This window comes from Achroia grisella, unplaced genomic scaffold (assembly GCF_030625045.1).
Source record: "Achroia grisella isolate CSIRO2021 unplaced genomic scaffold, CSIRO_AGI_Agris_v1 utg1186, whole genome shotgun sequence".
In the NCBI taxonomy this organism is placed as follows: Eukaryota; Metazoa; Arthropoda; class Insecta; order Lepidoptera; family Pyralidae; genus Achroia; species Achroia grisella.
The window spans coordinates 4,786,985-4,807,622 of NW_026712592.1; the positions used below are offsets into that span (position 1 = coordinate 4,786,985).

Sequence of the window (20,638 nt, forward strand, 5' to 3'; positions counted from 1 at the left end):
GGTAAAATTGTATATACAATTGTTCGACATGATTCCTACGGCTACAAAATAGCATTTAAAGTAAAAATAAAATTAAAACATTGTATAATCATATATAAAATGTTCTCCATCTATAGTTTTATGCCTGGTATTTAATAACCTGGAATAGTTATTATTATTAAAAAAAAACCCTTTTCAATTCTTTTTTATAATAGAGAAGGGCTGTAATTGTATTACATAGGGATCCTAATGGTTAATCCGGCTTTAGGTGAAAGTATTACTACCTTACTAGTAATACCACGACTTTAGCAATAATATATATATATGTCGGAATAAAAACGCAAGAATACTTTTATAAAACGCTGCAGAACCGTTAACCTATAACATGATCATCGGTCCTACTAGTAGTAGTTTAACATTTTATTAAAATAATAAAAGAACACAATCGAAAATAGATTAGTTTATTACAATATAATAATAATGTATAAATATGATTAAAACTACAGTCTATCTTTCATTTTATTTTATAACACAATACTTTTCTAATGTGATTATAATTACAAATCGATTTTGCTAAAGTAACAAGAGTTTTCAACTTACTTCCACGCCGCTCAAGCACCGAACACAGAATGAATCTTATTCACAAGACCAGCCATGTGGTAAAATCGTGGGATTTTACCACATGGCTGGTCTTGTCCTGGTCCCACTTGAACGCGCGCTCAAGTCGGAAGGTGTCGATCGCCACAGTGCCGGAAGTAAAATACAATTTTTGCCTAAGGCTTATAATTAAACAATAACTAAAAGCGACATAATTACTTAAATTACCGACTACTTATTGTAATAATATTAGCAATGAAATAAAGCCACAAACTTGTAGTATTAATAAATTTGACTTACACTATTAACTGAATCATCCGGAAGTGTGTGTAGTGATTTTAGTTAACAACTTAAATGCAGAATAATTGAACGTTACATTATTATTAAAAATAACTTTTTGCTATTTAAATTTAAATCCAGGTGACGCCTTAATTTTTTAAAATGGTTACAACATTTTATCAAAATTTTAATTATTGTGAAGGAAATCCGCAATCAAATTGCGGACGTTACGCAACATCCGACATTCGCTTGACATAGATAAATTTATTTACAATTCACATAACAATTGCTTAATTCATAATAAATTTTAATATTTAATGTAGTTTTTACTATACTCAGTAATTTTAAACAACAAACATAAGTTATTAAAAAAGGAGTGATAATGACGCCATCTAGCGGCATTAATTGAAGTGATTATGAGTTGATATTAAGCCGCATGGTGGCTCCATCTATCGTCTTTATATTAAAGATGTAATGAATGTGATTCAATTTGGTAATCAATATGGTAAATCAACAGCAGATACGTCATTCATTCTCCTTTGTGGGTTATAATGTAGCTGCGGCGACACATATATATATATACATATATATATATATATATATAATAAAAAAACGTGAAGATACGAATGTGCTCAGGAATTCCACATCAAATTCAATCAAATTGACACAACTTCAAATAAAATTGTTGACATTCCACATGCCATTCCGATGGGCTAATGTCATGCTCAGTGCCCTGTATTTATTTCCTTATACTTTAAACTAAATTTTACAAAGTAAACTGCATGGCGACTGAAATACATATGTATATAGAACATACGAGCATAAATACATATGTATATACAAAGTCCACAGTTAGTGGCATAAAAAGAACAATTCGTATAACCCGAAACGCCTGATAGTGAGGGCATAATACAGAGTGGTCTAAAACTATCTCAAAATAATATGGGGTAATTATAGGGAGCGGTTAATCTTCAATTCCTAAAACAAAAATATTAATTCTAGGTCATATCGCCATCGTGGGTATTAAACTGAATTCATTCTATCATCGAGCACATATTTATCAAATTAATATTTTATGCGCAGGTCTCAATACAAAGTTACAGTTTTAGACATTAGGCACTTTTATCTATAAATACTCCGAGGATATGTTATAGAGTTCAGTGTACATTAAAAGACTGTTTTATAAATTACATTTTATTACAAAACTTTAGTTCCAAATAGAGCGTGTGGCATAAGTTTACAGTACACTAACATCACAATTTTTATGTGCTCTCATTTCACACTAACGTTTCCGTGCCTTTTTATTAATAGAGCCAGAATAAAGAAATTGACAGATCTTACATATACATATACAGAGAGTAATTTAATTATTTCATTCAAGCTTATATTATGAAATGTCCTCTAATTTAGTCAGATAGTTGAACAATAACTAAAAATTAAAATAATATTAAAATCATTGATACAATCTTTGTCAGTATGTTTTATGAAGCTTATGAGTCCTTACAACTACAAAAATTATATACTCGGTATTATGTATATAATTTTTGTCTATTATGCTTTTATTGCATCTTCAGGTTTTTATTGGCAGAATTACTTCAGCAGTAAGAAGTAAAATGAGTTTAAATTATACTTAATAGACTCCTAATTTGAAACTGTAGGGTAAAAATATCACTCAAGAAATTAAGCAAAATGAAACTTATTAGCATATATAGCTATCCGTAATGGCTGTGTAAGCTAATAATTTTCTTGAAACTAAAGTAACTTTAATGGTGGTTCGATTTAATTATTAGAATAAACAGCATCCCATATTCTATCATCTCTGAAATACTATTTTCATATAAATATTTAAAACACATAGTCGTAAATTTGACAAGAAAAAATCACCGTGTAGTTTTATCTCGTACAATTTTCTCTTAATAAAATAAAGCCTATCATTTCTTTAGCTTCAGTTTAAGACAGTAGAAAATATAATAATATATATTTATAAAGGTATCACAGTTTCCAGGGTTTCAGAAGTAGGCGGGTGGCGCTAGTGTGAAATAAGAAGTTATCGATATCAAGTGTATTTACCGCTCGTGTTGATTCAGTCTACGTAAGCTGGTCACATCCATGCCATATATAGCAAAGTTAGCTGGCTCTTCAAAGTGTACCTTGTTCAATAATAATGTAAAATTAATAATCTCTCCTTAATTTAGCTATTGAATGCGGGACTACTTTCTCGAACTATTCTAACTTGGCCGTAGTTCGGAATGATTATAGAAGTACTAAGTAATATAAATACGAAAAAAACGTTATATATTAATTCTGTATACGAATTCAAACAGAATCATAAATCGTTTTTATAATTTTAATATATTTAGGGGTGGTATGGTATTATGGTGTATCGGCGCTACCGTGGCAGATTGCCGTCGTCACTGCCGTAAACACAATTTGTATTAATTATTAGGTACATATGTTAGTGTATAAGATATTTACGATTAGGGCCTTTTTTAGTCTGAAATAAATAAATATACCTATTGGTGTGTACATTACTAATAAATTAATAATTACCTCTTTATCTTCATCTTTATTGGGTTCTTCTTTAGTTTTATCAGTAAATACAGTGACCTGTGAAACAAATATAAGACGTACCTAATTATGTTTTTTCTTTATAGTATTTATTACTGGGCACTCGACTCCGCACGTACACAGTATATGTGAAGATAGCAGTATTCATGTCTTATACATAAACGGTAAGGAAGTACTTCTCGAAATGATGGTGAAAACCGTTTTAAAATCCATGGCAGGGTTGCCAACCTTAAAATACTTTGCTTCGAAAAAATAAAAAGTGGTATGTCATCTCAATTTGGCTCTCTTACCTCGTACTTTATCGTATTTTCGGTCAATCTTGTACAAACTTGTATTGAGATGAAAATATCCTCGTACTCGATATAGAAGAAGTGAGGTGATGGATAGACGAAAATAGCAACTTAAATCAAATGTAATTCATATAGGACATTTTAGTGGTTTAAAAACGTCAAGTTTCTTTTATTAATGTTTATTTCTCTACTATTTTATACTATTTGAAGATTATGTAAGTAAGTACAACATAAAACTGGCAATATGTGTAATTTAAATATTCTATACAACAATTATACAGGTACATTTGTATTGTACATTTACCTCTTTATCGTAATGAGCCGTTTCATTAACCGTAGGTGGTATATTGGGCCCCAACTTCTCGGCTAGAGTTTGTACCTACAACGAATTACTATATTATAAAACCACGTATGGTATAAGATTAAACAATGTATACCAGAGCACTACTCTCTATATAAATGTAAAGATTTCCTTAATTTCCAGCGCATGTCGCCTGCGTGTGTACCTCACCTATTGCAGCCACAGAGCAGCTTGTTTCATAAGCCGTTTCGATTGTATGATGAGGAAAGGATGACATTTTAGTCCTCTGCCAAAGGAAATGTATGAGCCGTATCGCTACCGTTATATGATAACGTAATATTCGTCATATCACCACGTTTGTCATTATCATTACATAACAAAATCGAGATTTTCTTTATTTCTTGTCAATTAAGTACGTATTGAATTTATAAGATGGACGTTCAGTTATTAATTCAACCGTTGAGTAAAAGTAGGAGAAGGACTGAATAGAACTGTAGAACGGTTTTATGTATAAGTAGCTGTGCCCGCGGTTTCACCCTCGTGAAATTTATAGCCTACATATTATTTTGATGTACAAGCTATATTACTGTAAGGTTTCATCAAAATCAGTACAGTTGTTTTTCCACTTATACAAGCTTTTTCGTTCGCTACCTGGACCCGTTAGGGACAAAAATTGAAGAATTTATACGAGGAGCGATGGTTTTTATCTGCTCAGGACAGAGTATGTACTTTCCAAAGGAGATATTTAACTGTGATGCTGTCACAACTATAATACAATGTCATATCCATAAATAAGGGAAAAAGATCGCTTTACTCAAACCGCATTGTTGTATTGCATTATCTGAAGATTCTGAATCCAATTTAATAGTTTGCTTACATTGGAATATTGTGAAAAGCATGCCCTTGCTCGTCCGCGGCAAGGGGGCGCCACCGCACGCCCATAGCGATCCCTGTCAGCCGGATCGAACATGTAATACCCTGCAAAGATGTAAAAAGAACTACAATATTTGATATTAAATATAATATACAATACAAAAACTATACACAACTACTTTTACACACAAATAAATAAATTAATAAATACAAATTAACAAATTAATAAAAAAATAAATGTTACTACCAGGGAACAATGTAAAATCTAAATGCTGGATGAGATAAAATTAATAATATTATTAGCTTCACAAAATTGTAACATTTAACAATACCTCTCGAAGTTCTGAATAGGGCTACAGCAAAGTCCCCCTTCCCAGCGACGAATACACCCGATTTTTCTTCTCTAAAGAACTCAGTCACCTATAAACAACAAGTTATTTTCAGGTGTTTTTCCCCTATAATTGCCACATATTATAAAACTACGTACAGTAATTAATTTTTCGTATAATATGTTTAAATTAAAAATAAATATTTCTTTTTCTTTATTCTCTAATAGCACAAGAGGAGTCCAGTTTGACGACCCATAGAGCAAGCTGGAATTAAAGCAAGTTGAACGCTTCATCGTAAAGTTTGTGTCTGTGGACAACGCAAAATCTTAACCCGATAGATCTGTCTATCATCAGTTCTCTCAAATTCATATTACGAGAGATTAAGTCCCTATTGGCAACCAGCTAACGATAACTCCTTTTATTTTTGTTTCATTTTTATATTAGAATCTTTCGTTAAATAAATAAAGATTCCTGGACAATTGTCCCACGGTAACCAGAGCATGTGTTGCGGGTACCAGACAGCTGATTTAAATACACGGATTTATTTTTTGAAAATACATACATAATACACACAGAAAACACCTAGACCGATACAAACAATCATACCCTCATGGGTATGATTGTTCGATTCGTCGCACAGTGCAAACATTTGCATTCATATGCAAATGTTTCATATGCAAATGTTTGCACTGTGCGACGAATCGAACCCGTGACCATCGGGAGTACAGCATGCTAAACCACCGCTAGACTACCAAGGCCGTATTATTATTTAATGGAATCGTCTTATATAGGTTCGAAATTGCTATATAAAATTAAAAAATATACCTATTTTCATTAGTTTAGAAATCTATATAGTCTCACAATTCGTTGTAGTCTTGTTATAAATATATACTTTTACGTGCATATCACTAAGATGCATACTTTAGATCAGAATTAATGTTACTTCCTACTTACCTTCTGAACTAGATCACTGTCAAGGTTCCCTACTTGTCTGGGGGTGTACACCACCACTCTACACACGCAGTTACCAGGCGTATAGAATTTACGTAGAATCTGAAAATAAATTTGTCAATCATGAGTATTGAATTTGAGCATGAATTATAGTATAATACTAGCTGTTCCCGCAACTTTGTCCGCGTGTAATTTAACTTTAATTTTTTAAAATAAAAGTAACCTAAGTTACTCGTTATTACATCAGCTACCTGCCAAAAAAGTCCCGTCAAAATCGGTCCAGCCATTTCAGAGATTAGCCAGAACAAACAGACAGACAGAAAAAAAATGATATTATGGTGAATGTACCGTATTTATATTCAAATGCATGTTGTAAAAAATGTTATAAACAAACACTCCAATTTTATTTATATGTATAGAACACGATGATCTAGAAACTTAACATACATATAAAAAAATACTTATCTTAATTTAGTAGTAAGTAACATATAATGTAAAAGCGGAATGCAGTATTTTGTGTAGATATAAATTAAAATAATAGATGTACCTACTTAGTAAATAAGAGAGAACTGCCTGCAAACAAACCCCGATAGGAATTGACAGGTCAGTAATTGAAAACGTTGTAAATTAAAAAAAAATGTCAATGGTGTTAAGAGTCTCTCAATTCCCCAGAATATTTCGTTTTCCGAATCAATTTCCCTCAGAATGGTTGTGTCTACTTAAAGACTGTACTACAATGTTTATCATCGTCTGCTCACCTGTTGCATATTTAAAATCTTAGTAGGCGGATGGTAGTGTAAATAGCTGTCTTGGTACAACTGGTCTCCGCTCTCCAGCACTTGATCCAGGGTCGAGGAACACCAACGGCAGACGTCTTCTACGCGAGACATTGCAACGGCCATCACGGCACATGCAATAGCCTGGTGAGGTTTAATTATGACTGCATAATATACTTATAAGAACTGTCTTAATACATCTGCTACTATTATGTGGTTGCTTGTTTGTTTGAATAGCTTTAAACAATTTCAAATTTCTTATTGATTGTTAAATCATATTGAAGAAGGGAGGGTGAATGGAATACCAATATAGAATATAATAAATCTGGTGTAATAACAACATATTTATCAACTAGTTGAAGTAATTATATTATAAAGAGCTATGTCTTTACATAGTATAAAATGAAGTCGCTTTTGTTCTCCGTTTACGTATTTTTGAACTACGTAACAATTTTTAGCAATAGATAGTGATTCAAGAGGAAGTTTTATATGTATATAATACCTGTACCCCTGCCAAGTCGGGGCAGGTAGCTAGTACTCTATAAAGATGAATAATAGAATGAAGAAATAAAATCAAATTCAGAGACATTTAATAAGTCCATAAAATTAGGAATTATATTATAATGGAAATAATTTGAATCTAAGCTTACAGAAAATTCTTTTTCCATTTTTCGTGATTTCCGCCCTAAAAGTATACTTACACATTGGTAACACTTTTTATTCTTTATACTTTTAAAAGTCATGAAATAATCTTTAGTTCCACATGAGAAAATAATTGTACTGCCTTATATGTGTGTGAAGACATAAGGTACCCTTATCATGACACGCTATATGGAAGATAATTATAATACCTGATAACCCCTGGATGCATATGGGAACTTCTTGCAGGCCATAGAGTGCTGCGCTGACAAGAACTGTGTTCCGTCATTGAGGACCAGCCAACCGCTGGTGTTTCTTTGACCTAGTGGGAATAATTCGTTATTTTAATGTTGTACAAGTTCAAATAGTGTTTCTCGAGATTAATTTAGCAAGCCCTTTCAAAATTAAGACAACAATATACTCTATACTATGGTTTCCTAGATATATCCTGTGAATGTGTTTATTAACTATATAAAATTGCAGGAAATTTTTTAATTAAGGTATTTACAAGTTAGAAAATCTTTTGAAATCTCAATATTACATACATGTATAATTAATTGAAAACCTTTGAGTTTATTTTGTTCTTTGTCCTTTCTATCCGCCGCCCGCTGGGCGTCAATACAAGTGGCGCGGCCCGGAGGGTGCTTTCGATCTTTCTCATCCGCGCGACGTTTTGCACCATCAATACCAATCTGTCCATATTAATAACATTTAGCTTTGCACTACTTACTTCATCAGCGAATATTATTTACATCCCAGTTTACCTAAAACCACAATCTTCGTAATATGAATTGTCAAGAAATTCACAAACACATTACTTTGTTTAAGAACTAACACTTCTGAAATTTTACATTACATTAAATTTAAATACAGTTCTGCCGAAAACAACATAATCATAGACAAACTATTTATTAACTCGTAGGGGGAGGGAGGGGAGCTGGAGGTGGGAGGGGGAGGGGGCGGCGAGAAGTATTGATTTTAATAATTCGTATCAGTTCTCTAATTCTCTGTTTCCCTGATATGTTGAATGCTTTTAGTGAACTGAATAATCGATACATTTTTTTATTCTAAATAAGTTATAAATAACTGCTTTGAATAGTGTAACTTACCTTGCTAGTAGCTGGTACAACTTTCACTCCAGATATCGCTCTTACTAATGGTGGGTCGAGCCCGCCAAGAGGCTTTATGGGGTGCACTGTTACCGTCATGGCATATAGTTGGAAATCGTGCTTTAGACGTTCGTTTACTGTTATATTTTGAAGATAGCTGTAAGGCAAAGATGATAGATGGAGAATTTATATCTCATTACCATATTTAGAAAGCGATAGAAGAACATTAATACATAGGTCAAAGCTAACTGGTACCTCACACAGGGATATGAAGTGGAAATCGAAACATACATTTGACAAAATAATATTTTAGAGAATACCTAAGCCGTAATTTCTCTACATACCTTGTATGCCTCCAGTGTATTTTACTGCAGTATAATGAGATTAGATAGTGAAATAATTATTTACCAATAAATAAAAAGGAAACTCTGTTGGTACCAAAGATAGCCAACGTATGTGCATTACGTTTCTGTAATGATACTCATATGAACCTTCAACCTTGGTTTTCTCTACGTACTCCATTTTGGTTTACCTAATAGTAGTTTAGGAGATACTTGCCTTTTCACAGATGTATATATAATATACATATTCTAGTATAATGTAGTATATATATATATATTGTTCTGAAGAAACCTTTCCAATATGAAGTATAAATAATCTTACGCGAACGCCATTAGTTTCGCTGAAGTAAACGTCAAAACACAGGCTGCTCCATCATCCTGGAAGATCAAACATTGAAATTGGGAAAACATATCTCATTTTAGAAAATCTTAGGTATTTACACAATTGATATGGTGATACATTTTCTTTGTTAACTTTACTATATCTATAGAAACCAGAAATCATATATGTTTATATAAAGGTACATAAAGACTTAGTGAAAAACCAAAGATTTTTCTAATTTTTATCATCATCATTATCGTTAATTATTTTAGATCTCTAATTTATATATATTAGCGATAAAAATATTGCACACAGTATTTATTATAAAGTTATACTACCTGTGCATCTATTCTTAATCCAGTTGGGCCACAGGCGTGAGGTTCCATCATATAAAATGCTGGTGCTCCAGCTACCCTCCACACAGCGACTGCATGTGGTACCGACCACAGAATTCCATGATTGTGAGATTCAAAGAAGCGCTCTAGTGCACATCTGAACAATTTAACTACTTATTAAAAAAATACATATTAATGTAATATAGTTGTCATAGTTACACAACATAAAAACCTTAACTAAAATATTATTGTATTTAACATCTTTATTTATTGCAATACATAAAAAATATCTACTATGAATCATAATACAAAGTGGGTTGCGGTAGAAAAGCCCGAGATAGAGATACAGTACTTATACAGTTGAGGCAATATAAAGGACAGTAGAATACTACAGTTCATACACATGGTAATTCCATTTAGATATGTGCTTCGATTATGTAATTAATTCATGTAGATAAATTATCAATATTTAGATAAAAATAATATGTATTTTTTTATTTAATCTTTATATTTTCCTCACCGAACAGTCATGCCAGTCGGCTCCTTTTGCTCTAACTTGCCAGAGTACACGGCATCAAGATCATATCGCACGTAGTTCACACCCAGAACGAAACGTTTCAATACCTGTAAAATTATTAATATAACTTCAATATACTACTTAAAGTGGTAGAGTAGGTAAGTAGGCAGGTAAGAAATATGAATAATATTTATTCAAATAAACTTTATATAAGAACTTTTTAATAGTCACATCTTTTATTCCACCACTCATTTCGAACGCAGCTCATCACAAGAAGAATCAGAAGAAACTTGCGTTTTGCTCTTTTCTTGTGTTGTTCCAAGTAAGTATACATTAATCAACATAGAAACCGCTACCTTATATATAGAAATACCTAATGAAAAAATTTATCTATCTTAAAAATACAAAAGTATCTTTGTCTTCCTGTCTATTTGATATCTTTTTAAAACTTTTAGTAGTTAATAGAAGAGTCGTAATAAGGGGTGAAAATTTGTGCAGACAAAGCTGCTGATAACAGTATTTACTTATAAGAATGTATTTACTTACAAGAAATCATCAAAAGATCTGTTAGTTTGTGTCTCGTGTTACTCACTTGTAATGGCAATAAAACGTCCTCTCCAGGTCGAAACTCATACCCCAAAGATGCCAATGAAGCGGCAAACAATTGGCACCCAACTGCCATCACTTCGTCCACTGTATTCCTCGTCCAGAGGTGAGGGCGTCGTATGTATGACATGCATGCTGCCACGATGGCACCGCATGCAGATTGAAGCAGAGCATCACGAGTGAACCTGATTTAGAATTCCATTCTGCACTTCTTTTACACTACGATAGTGGCAACAAGCATACGGCCCATCTGATGGTAAACGGTAGCACCAGGCACCATGTGCGCGTTACTGACCAATGAGAAACTTTTAATGTACCCTTCTTGAAAAACCCCATGCTGTAGTCTCGCGTCGAACCTCGGGAGATATACTACATTTACAATGTTATTTTATTGCTCAATATAAATCTGGGATATAGTAGGTGTATTTTAATACATTTACAGCATTGTACTGGGAAATGTTATACTATTTAATGTTTTTATGTAAATACAATGGTAATCAAGCTGACAGCAAATGCTCATACTTATAGGCGACGGTTACCACTTACTGATATGGTAACCGTCGCCTATATACATGAGTAGCATAATAGATATCACGTTAACATGTGATATCCATAGGCTACTCATGTGTATAGCTAATGCGTTGCCCTTCCGTAGGACTAAGATGTCATATTCCTTATCATGTAATTTTACTGCATTATATCTACCTTCAATAGACATATAGCTTGTAAGCAATCTATCTAGCGGCTAAAATATATAAGGTACCAATGCAAACTACTTTTTACAAGTCTACCTCGGTTACTAAGCTATTGCGAATTGATTTTTTTAAGATAAATGAGTATGGTTACTTGATTAGATCTGGAGGTCTCGTTCCTCTTAGAATAGTTCTCCCTCGGGCTGTCTCCACGTAAGCGGTGAGTACCTTCCACTCGTACCCCTCATCGGGTATAGTACCCTGAGCTGTTACAGCACCGGGCGTCTTAGATAACTCCCAGAATACCTTGACCGATGAGATAGAGAATCTAAAAACGTATTTATTAAGTATAATAGTAAATTACATTGGAAATTGCTATACAGATTAGTAAAATTGTATATTTTCAAGAATCATTGCACAAAAGTGCAATATTTGATAAGTTTCGACAATACAACTTATATTTAGAGAGCCTTTATTAGTAAACAGGTTACCTATCTAGAAATAAAAAAAAATACAAAGCATTAACTCACTTGTTAGATCCAGGTCTACCGAGTGCTTCCACATTACTCTTAATTGTACTTGCTAACTCATCAATAGTTGAGAATAGTACTAAGGCTGCTGCACCTCCAGGAGATGTTCTACCACCCGGACCAACGGAATGTGGTTCCCAAAGGCAGTAGGCTCTATCATCAGCTGCCATCCATATGCCTACGCAATAGTCCTTTGCGCAAAGAACTCCGTATTTGTTCTGCAAAAAGTTCCTGAATATTGCTATTAGAACTCCATTGACGTACTAATTTTTGCAACACCATGTGTATTGCAAAAATTAGTACGTCAGTTGGTCAGTTGATTTAAAACTATTTTCAAGTCTACTAAATATATATCAGAATATTAGCTGGCTTATTTATCAATGAGGGCACATACATTTCTGCACTCAATTGCTTTAGAGATAAATTTTGTTAGTACTTAAGTGGTGGTGTAACTATGGTAGCAATAAATATCAAAATAGAAAACAAAATACCGATTCAAAGAATTTAATGAGTCCGTTCTTCAAACTTAGTACTCCACCAGACTCGCCTGCTTTTATATCACCGTTCACAATATTAGCCTCAACATCCAGTCTCACCTGCCAACAATAGGTAAGCATAGTTTTTTTGAAGAGCTTATTCAGTTTTTCATACAAATACAGAGATATAGAAATATATATTTTACATTTTCTTCGTTATAACTTGAATACTTACGTTGAAGTTGGTGACATGGAATTCCTTTTCCACTTCACTGGTTTGAAGTTTAGGAGGCGCTGAAGCTTTGGGTAGCGAGCTGGTATATAATCTATCTCCATATTTTAGTATCGCATCAATCAACTGTGGTTTCCAATGGATATACGGTTCAATATGTTCGACGACTATGCCCATTATGGAATTGGTTACATCCTGTATTTATTTATTATTGTATATACTCTTATTTTTAAATCTAACATCATATAAAGATATAAATCTGAACATGTAGTTCTGTATTTAACTAGAAAAAAGGTTCGAATGTATTTCTGAGTTGTGATATATTTTCTAGTTCTTTGTTACATATGCGAACAGAAATAAAGATAGTAATAGTACCAACATTTCAGGCAGATCTTAGAAATACCGCTGGATAGACAGAGTAGATAGACGATGCTGATAAAACATTGGATGCTTCACTAAAGGCTGAACTTGTAATATAGTTATCTATCTAAGGTGACCATTAAAAAATGAGCATCATTTAAATGGTGTTACATAATTTTGTCTTTCCTGACCTGATTGTCTCTGTTAGGCTGATCCATAAAATAGTTTTCGTTTTGTGCCACCCTGCCTCTCAGGGATGCAACGGCTCGTCCAAGTCTTGTGAAGTATTTGCCTATTGCAGTGTCGTCTAGTGAATCTATCAGGGCTTCATCATCAACTGAGAAACATAGTAAACCGATAAAAGATAAAATACGATTTGATGCTTGCTGAATAGTGGTAAAATTTTGTACATAATTTCAGTAATGACCATAAATGTCATATCATAAGATGTTTGATAACGAAATGATAGTTACAGTGATAGCAACTGTCACTGTTATGGGGCGTGACTGGAACAAGAAAACTACAACTATTTTTTAAAATCGGTAATAATTGTATATTGTTGTATAGTTCCCAAGAGCGCTCATAACTAAGCTAAAAGTAATATAAAAAAGAGGTATCAACATAATACAAATATGTATTCCTAAAAAGAATGGTGGATAAGTTACCAACAACATTGCCAGCAACATATACAAATAATGTTTATTTTTTAAAAATAGATCTAGTGTTCCCTCTCTAGTCACGCGGGGCATTATCATTCATCTGAAACTGCTGCCCCATAGAATCTATACAAGAGATGGATGAATTAAGTAACTCAGCATTTCAAATATCAGATATTATGCAGATAAAACATTATGAAAGTTTCTAATGATCCTTGTTATAAAATTATAAATATTTCATTCGGTACATGCGAAATTAATTCCATCTACACGCTTACGTCATTCGCCCACCCGCAGCCGCTTCGTGAATGCGTATAACGTTAGTGAGTATGTCGCATGTGTGGGGTCCGTACCAATAAATGTAAAATAAAATAGACCCTTAACAAATAATTAGTGTAATGAATGAACTACAATATTAGCAATAAATTGTTTTAAAGAAAAAATATAGGGAACAGAGCTGTATATAGCGAGTGACGTAAGAATATTTTATATTTAAACTATAGAACTTGTCGTCTTGCGGCCAGTCAATATGAAAAGAGAATGATATGCAACGATTATTATGCAATTATATACAATACAACATACATGTACCTAACTTCTTATAAAATCGCCGGAAACAAATGTACTATTAATATAAACAATACGCGAGTGCAGTTGTGTTTTCCGAAAATATTCACATCGGACAATAAGTCCTATTGTAAGTGGTAATTTTTTGTCGTATGTACCTAACAAAAATACAGTCCATTAAAATCTAAGAATCTTAGAATATCAATAACTTATAAAAAACAACTACTTGGTAGGTAATATGAACAACATTAAGGATGTACAAAATAACCTTCTTCATCCCCAGCACCTTCCTCGTCACTCCTTTTAGGTGAAGAGCGTTTTTCTCTCAGCAATGATGTCAGTTCATTTGTTATCGTTACAGGATATAGCTTGTACGGCGCCAGGCACTGCTTCCTATCGAGACCCCCTTGAAGTGCTGCAAGAAAAGTACATAAATTTTCGTCTGCTATCGATCATTTTACCTGTTTGTGCGTTTGACAATAATATAACTTTAAGTAAGTTGATACTTTTATTTTCTAATGACTTATATAGTCTATACTACACTTTTTCACTGATTTATTAGAGAGTTCACTGTACTGCATTTAGAAATGATAGATGGATTCCTATACTCTCATAAAGATTTTTTTACTTACATAAATATTTGAATAGTAATAGACATAGTAATTTCATTTGTGCTGCATTAATGTCATAACATGTGATTAATAGTAAAATTTACTTAGTTTGTCAATAAATTCTCCAGGACTGGCGAACACCATCAAAGCTGGGCACGATTCTGGGGGCACGGATTCCTGCTCTGGTTCAGGCTTTTCTTCTCCTTCTGCGGATCATAATTTTTCTATAGCGGAATTTGATTTATGAAAACTAAGTTTTATAATAATTCGGATTTAGATTGACTTACAGAAAATATTTCAATTTATTAGTATATAATTACGATATGTAGAGCCATTATTACAAATCCAAACACTCTAAGTTGATGCGACCAGAAAATAAATAGAGGAAATCGATCATAGCGACAATTATTAAAGTACTCATTTTTTTATTATTAGGTACTCGTCCAGGCAACCCTTGGCTAAATGAGAAAAGACAGAGATGATAGATGGCGCATGAATAGCATCAAAGAAAATTGTTTTCGCATACTTACCTCCACCAGCTTCCTCATCACCTTCCTCATCGATGTCACCACCACCTTCACCAGTCATCTCGTCCTTTAAACGTTGAAGCCTAATCTCGTCGCCTATAGTAGTAAAATATTTTGATTTTATTAAGAAAAACAATTATACATAATTGACCGTGTCAAATCTAAATATTTTTATTAGAAAATTATACACATATTGTACAATATCACCTTTTTTAATTCTTTGAGGTGTCAGTAATCCTTTATTCAGAGTGGGGGCTGGATCGAATGCAACTACCTTTCCTCCTGGTGACATCCACACACCTAATTGGTGATAATCTCCCACAAGGAGGGATACTGAAGCGAGTTTCGATTGATCGTACCACATCTTAAAGAGAGCATCCTTTATTTCTGGAAAAAGATTCGTGAAATAATCATAATTGAGTAATATCCATTGTAATATTGAAATGAATAAATAAATAAATAAATAAATCTTATCTTACGAGTACTAATGTACAAAAAGACTACCATTAGATATGTTCTAGGTAATTAATGGACTATAAAGTGTAATATGCAGAATATCAACCCCCATGTAAGGTATTATAATAAATACATTTGTAATCTACATCCGATATATAATTTGTGGTCCTAACGTCCATCCTTATAAATTAAGTAATTAATGGACTTCCCGCAAAATAATACCTAACTCAATAAAACATGTTCTGTCAAGTTTAGATTTATCAAAAAGTATTATAAATATAATAACGCACGCCTCATTGGCTCTTCTTTCTCTTCCTCTTCTAATTCTTCACCAATTTCGTCTCTTTCAGCCGACTCTTCACCACCTTCCTGAAATGTAATATTCAATTAAGGTAAAGTAACTAACTAACTAGCGTAATTTATAGAATATTAACATTTTAAAATTCAAAGACTATTTTATATCAATAGGGTTCCCCGTATTAAAAAACAAACAAAATATTTTTAGATAAATATAATAATATACCCCTTGAGGTTCATCAGGCAATCTTAGAGATAATTTTATTGCTTCTCCGAGCTCTATGGAAAAAGTGTTGGCTCCCATTTCAAATTTCTCTGTCAGATCTTCAGGCAGCACTTCCTTGCGACCTGTTTTCTTCACGTGATTAAGATAGTAATCGGCACCAGCATCTGTATAGAGAAATGCATTACTTAAGACAAAAACAAATGGCTAATCATTTATTATATAAATTCCGCATTATTTTAATCATACCAAGGAAATTGTACATGTGATCTTGATGCATATGTGGAGGTGGTACAGAATCTGTGGCGGCAACGAAAGCAGCAGCTGCGGGTAACGCGATAAGACGACCTGCCATATCGTCCTCCTATTGCAATTTTGGATTAATTATATTATATATAACATTAATATTGAGATTAGGTGTACCGAATATTTAAAACAAAATCGTATATATGTACTAAAAATATTGGTTTCGCATTTCCGCATATAATATATATGATACATGTACATAGAAAACTCATAAAGAACATTTTTGTCCTGTTATAAAAATGGTTATGTCTTTTATAAACTTACCCCAATACCAACTTTCTCAGCGATTTTACCAATTGCAGTGTTTTCTCCTCGTGGACCCATCATGATGGCTGCAGTGCCCTTGCTGATCCATCCAAAATCTTTACTCTAATTAAATTTTAATATTATTACTAAGTGTAATGTAAGTTCCTATAAGTATATTATCTACATAAAAAGCAAGACGCTAATGATGGATATTATTGACCACATTTATTTTTATAATCTATGGTGATAATCAAGTATACGGCCTATGTAATAGTGAAGAGTTACTGTAGCCTATGGACGCATGAAGTACCAAGGGTGTCACATGCTAGCAATGGAAGATATTGTACTACTTGCAACGAATGATATGGATCTGAAAACCATCATGAAGCATATTAGACTAATTTTATAATGGTTTAAGTAACAAATTTTATTTTCATCGATTCATCCTTCATTGGTGCTCCGCGAGTGTATAATTTTGTATAACTTTGTCAAGTAAAAGTGAAAATAATAAAAATCTAAATTCTAAGGTAATAAGTGATAGTAATGACTTATTTATGACATCAGCATGTCTACAATAGGCTGTACTAATAATACTTACCTCTAATTTAGTTTCTGGTGCTCCTAACTCTGTATTCAGTTTAGTGGCTGTTACAGTTACAGGGGATATGTTGAAACTGTCGTCAGAACCGGGGGCCAAGTTGCCCATTATAATATTAGCTAGTTCATCAACCTGACCCTTTACTCGCACCAGACAAGCAGCTGCACGTGGCTCCTCAGATGGAATTCCTAAATATATTAAGATATTTCTTTCATATTGGAGGTTTCCATGTTGCAATATTACGTCGCAAGATATTAAAAACGAAACATAAATGCGTACAAACATAATATGAAGGTGACATGATTATACATATTTTTATTGTGGGTGGATCGTATCCACATTTATTGGATGGCGAGTTACAGTAATAAATTTGAGTACATAAAAGCGTAATACTACTGCTTAATAGAAATAAGCCTTTAAAGATCAATTACCATTTTCATCACAGCCATGAGGATCGAAGAAATACATGTGGTTGTCCTGCATCCATACTGCTGTAGATCCACCCCTGGCAGTCACTATTGCATGAGTGTGTTCTTTGAATAGTTGTTTCAAAGAATCTTTTAAAGACATTATGCCACTAGATTTATCAGCATTGAGTTGTCCTATTTGGGTTAAGAGAGTATAATAGGTTAAAAGCTGTCGTTACAAATATTGTTAATAAATATTCAATCTACACAATTTTTTAACGTTTCTGCGTTATAAAAATTGAACCAAGTTAGAGCTTTTAGATAGAGATTTAAATCTGCTATACTCATGTGAGTATAGCAGATTTAAATCCCATCTTCATTCATCATTCATATCCCAAGTAGTTATTTAAATGATGTCATTTAAATAACTACTTGGGATAAGAAATAGAAATAACAAATAAAACATTACTTAAATGTTTTTATAAGGCACGTCATTTAACACTTGGGTAGAGCTAAACAACTTCATACTTATTTTTCAACTTTTCAATGTCGTCAGGTCTGTATCATTATCACATTGTTCCCTATAAAAATACATAACACGTGATTGAAAGTTTATTTAAATTATTAGCTCACCGCTATACTGACTGTCCAAAACATCAGCTTCAATGCAATCGTACTCTGAGATCTTAAATTTAGTAAGAACATCAGCTGCCGCCAGTGTCCCGCTTGGTGCAGATTCTTCTTCTTCTCCGGCTTCTTCTGTATTTTTCATGGAGTCTAAACTGATGCCCATACGTTTGAGATATTCGATTGTATTTTGGTATAGAATATCACCTCGGATAAGAGTCTGTGAAGTTGACGAATTTTTTTTTCTAACTAGTAGCAAAGGAATCAGCGGATGTTTCTTGATAGTTGAAACATAACCGTTTAAAGACACAGAAGATTGAAAATAATGAAAGATTAAAAATACAACCTCATCGATATCATCAGGAGTCCACGACGAAGGTTCCACAATATGTGCCATAGCTATGGCAGCAATAGAAGCTGGCGTGGCTTGCTTATTGCGGTGTTCCTCTGGGAAACGATCATCACCCTCATGGAATCGACCACGGATCACCCACCGGTTGGGAGCTACCGCTGTGGACGAAAAAATATAATTAAGAAAATTAATATACGAGTAGATCTAGATTTACGAGTAAGAGTATCTCTTGTATTTCTTTTAGGGCCAAGTGTAATTAGGATGCTTCATAATTTCCAATTGATTTTTATTCCAATTCCATTTCTATTATTATGTATTCTTACTATACATATTACAAAATACAAAGAAATAGCTGGCTTTTAGACCATAAGTTATTTTCTCCCAGTCGACCATAGGGAAAACTTCGTGAGTATGATTCTAATGTTTTCTATGTATATATGCTAGTACAAAAAATATCTATGTTTAAAATGTATAGTAGTTATCTAGTACCCAAGATTAATGGGCGGTTAATGGGCAGTGCATTTAAGTAAATAATAGCATGAAATTAAAAATAGTAAAAGGAAGAAGTAATTACAATTATAATAAAATTCATATATATATACATACTTAAAATTGTACATAATATGTATCTAACAATCGAGACTCACGTGACTCACGACTGCCATGTTTGTATGTATGGCAATGATACAAATTCATACGTTATAAAATGGTATTTAATATTGAATCTGAAGCTTGTTTATTTGAAATAACATACCTTAGTTATTTGGATACTACAGTAAAGCGTATAAATATAATAATAATCTTACGTTTAAGTTTATTCAAAGGCTCAGGCATTTCTTTTCGTTCAAATACGCTGACATCAGCTATGCTGAAAGGTTTTCTCTTCATATCAGCTACATTGTCCATGAAGTACTCACACAAACGAGCTATGTGCCCAAAGTAGAGGAGGCAGGCTTTCCCACCTTCCCGAAGACCAACCTATGAATACAAAATTATTATGAAATGGAAACTAAAAATCAAGTTACAAAAATTATACCCAAAATAATTTATACAATAAGTAATTGATGGATTTAAAATGGATTATAACGACAACTGGTAAATCTTTGGTTGCTATTAGTAAAAACTATAGATAGTTTTATATGCTTGTCTGAGGCCTAAATGTTGTCTACAAGCTGTAAAGATACATATAAAAGAACACAATTCTATAATTGTGTTCTTTTATATGTATCTTTTCTACAGATGTAATAGATTTATGGAAGATGTTCAAAACCTTTATTAATTAATTTATTCGTATTTTTATAATTAGATATATTTATATTTTATACTAGCTGTTCAGGCAAACTTTGTTTTATCATATAAATAAATATTGCTATTAAAAAATAGGGGTAGCTGGTAGAAGGGTGAACATTTAAAGCTGTATGTCTTTTTAATGCCACATAATAAAAAAAATTGAAATAAAAAATTTGGTGAAAAAAATAAAAACATTTTTTTTTTGGGGTAAGCCACCTTCTTAAGGGTATAAAAATTGTTATAAATCTATTCTCAGACCTACTGAATATACACATAAAATTTCATCAAAATCGGTATAGTTAAGTTATGCTGATATAATGACTTGAGTGTATTATCCTACACACTAATGTAGTATGGTTTTTTAACACGGGTT

At 32.8% G+C, this 20,638-nt stretch overlaps 1 protein-coding gene across 2 annotated transcripts in view; it reads right to left on the reverse strand.

The window, feature by feature from the left end:
* Positions 1-2,639: 2,639 nt before the first annotated feature.
* The window catches only part of LOC131854007 (uncharacterized), a 29,667-nt gene continuing 11,668 nt past the window's right edge, over positions 2,640-20,638 (reverse strand). For both annotated transcript variants that reach the window (XM_059205140.1, XM_059205133.1), the window contains 32 exons: positions 19,782-19,953; positions 18,970-19,133; positions 18,630-18,843; positions 18,021-18,191; positions 17,590-17,777; positions 17,010-17,114; positions 16,689-16,803; positions 16,443-16,606; positions 16,210-16,288; positions 15,671-15,850; positions 15,467-15,559; positions 15,041-15,142; positions 14,594-14,740; positions 13,294-13,439; positions 12,746-12,937; positions 12,526-12,630; positions 12,035-12,252; positions 11,659-11,832; positions 10,799-10,997; positions 10,210-10,313; positions 9,693-9,846; positions 9,355-9,410; positions 8,692-8,848; positions 8,148-8,274; positions 7,795-7,904; positions 6,926-7,087; positions 6,171-6,269; positions 5,220-5,307; positions 4,892-4,992; positions 4,018-4,092; positions 3,406-3,462; positions 2,640-3,005 (listed from right to left, as the gene is read on the reverse strand). In XM_059205140.1, coding sequence (XP_059061123.1) covers positions 2,922-3,005; positions 3,406-3,462; positions 4,018-4,092; positions 4,892-4,992; positions 5,220-5,307; positions 6,171-6,269; positions 6,926-7,087; positions 7,795-7,904; positions 8,148-8,274; positions 8,692-8,848; positions 9,355-9,410; positions 9,693-9,846; positions 10,210-10,313; positions 10,799-10,997; positions 11,659-11,832; positions 12,035-12,252; positions 12,526-12,630; positions 12,746-12,937; positions 13,294-13,439; positions 14,594-14,740; positions 15,041-15,142; positions 15,467-15,559; positions 15,671-15,850; positions 16,210-16,288; positions 16,443-16,606; positions 16,689-16,803; positions 17,010-17,114; positions 17,590-17,777; positions 18,021-18,191; positions 18,630-18,843; positions 18,970-19,133; positions 19,782-19,953 — 4,302 coding nt within the window. In that variant the 3' untranslated portion in view covers positions 2,640-2,921. The remainder of the gene's footprint in view (positions 3,006-3,405; positions 3,463-4,017; positions 4,093-4,891; positions 4,993-5,219; positions 5,308-6,170; positions 6,270-6,925; positions 7,088-7,794; positions 7,905-8,147; positions 8,275-8,691; positions 8,849-9,354; positions 9,411-9,692; positions 9,847-10,209; positions 10,314-10,798; positions 10,998-11,658; positions 11,833-12,034; positions 12,253-12,525; positions 12,631-12,745; positions 12,938-13,293; positions 13,440-14,593; positions 14,741-15,040; positions 15,143-15,466; positions 15,560-15,670; positions 15,851-16,209; positions 16,289-16,442; positions 16,607-16,688; positions 16,804-17,009; positions 17,115-17,589; positions 17,778-18,020; positions 18,192-18,629; positions 18,844-18,969; positions 19,134-19,781; positions 19,954-20,638) is intronic.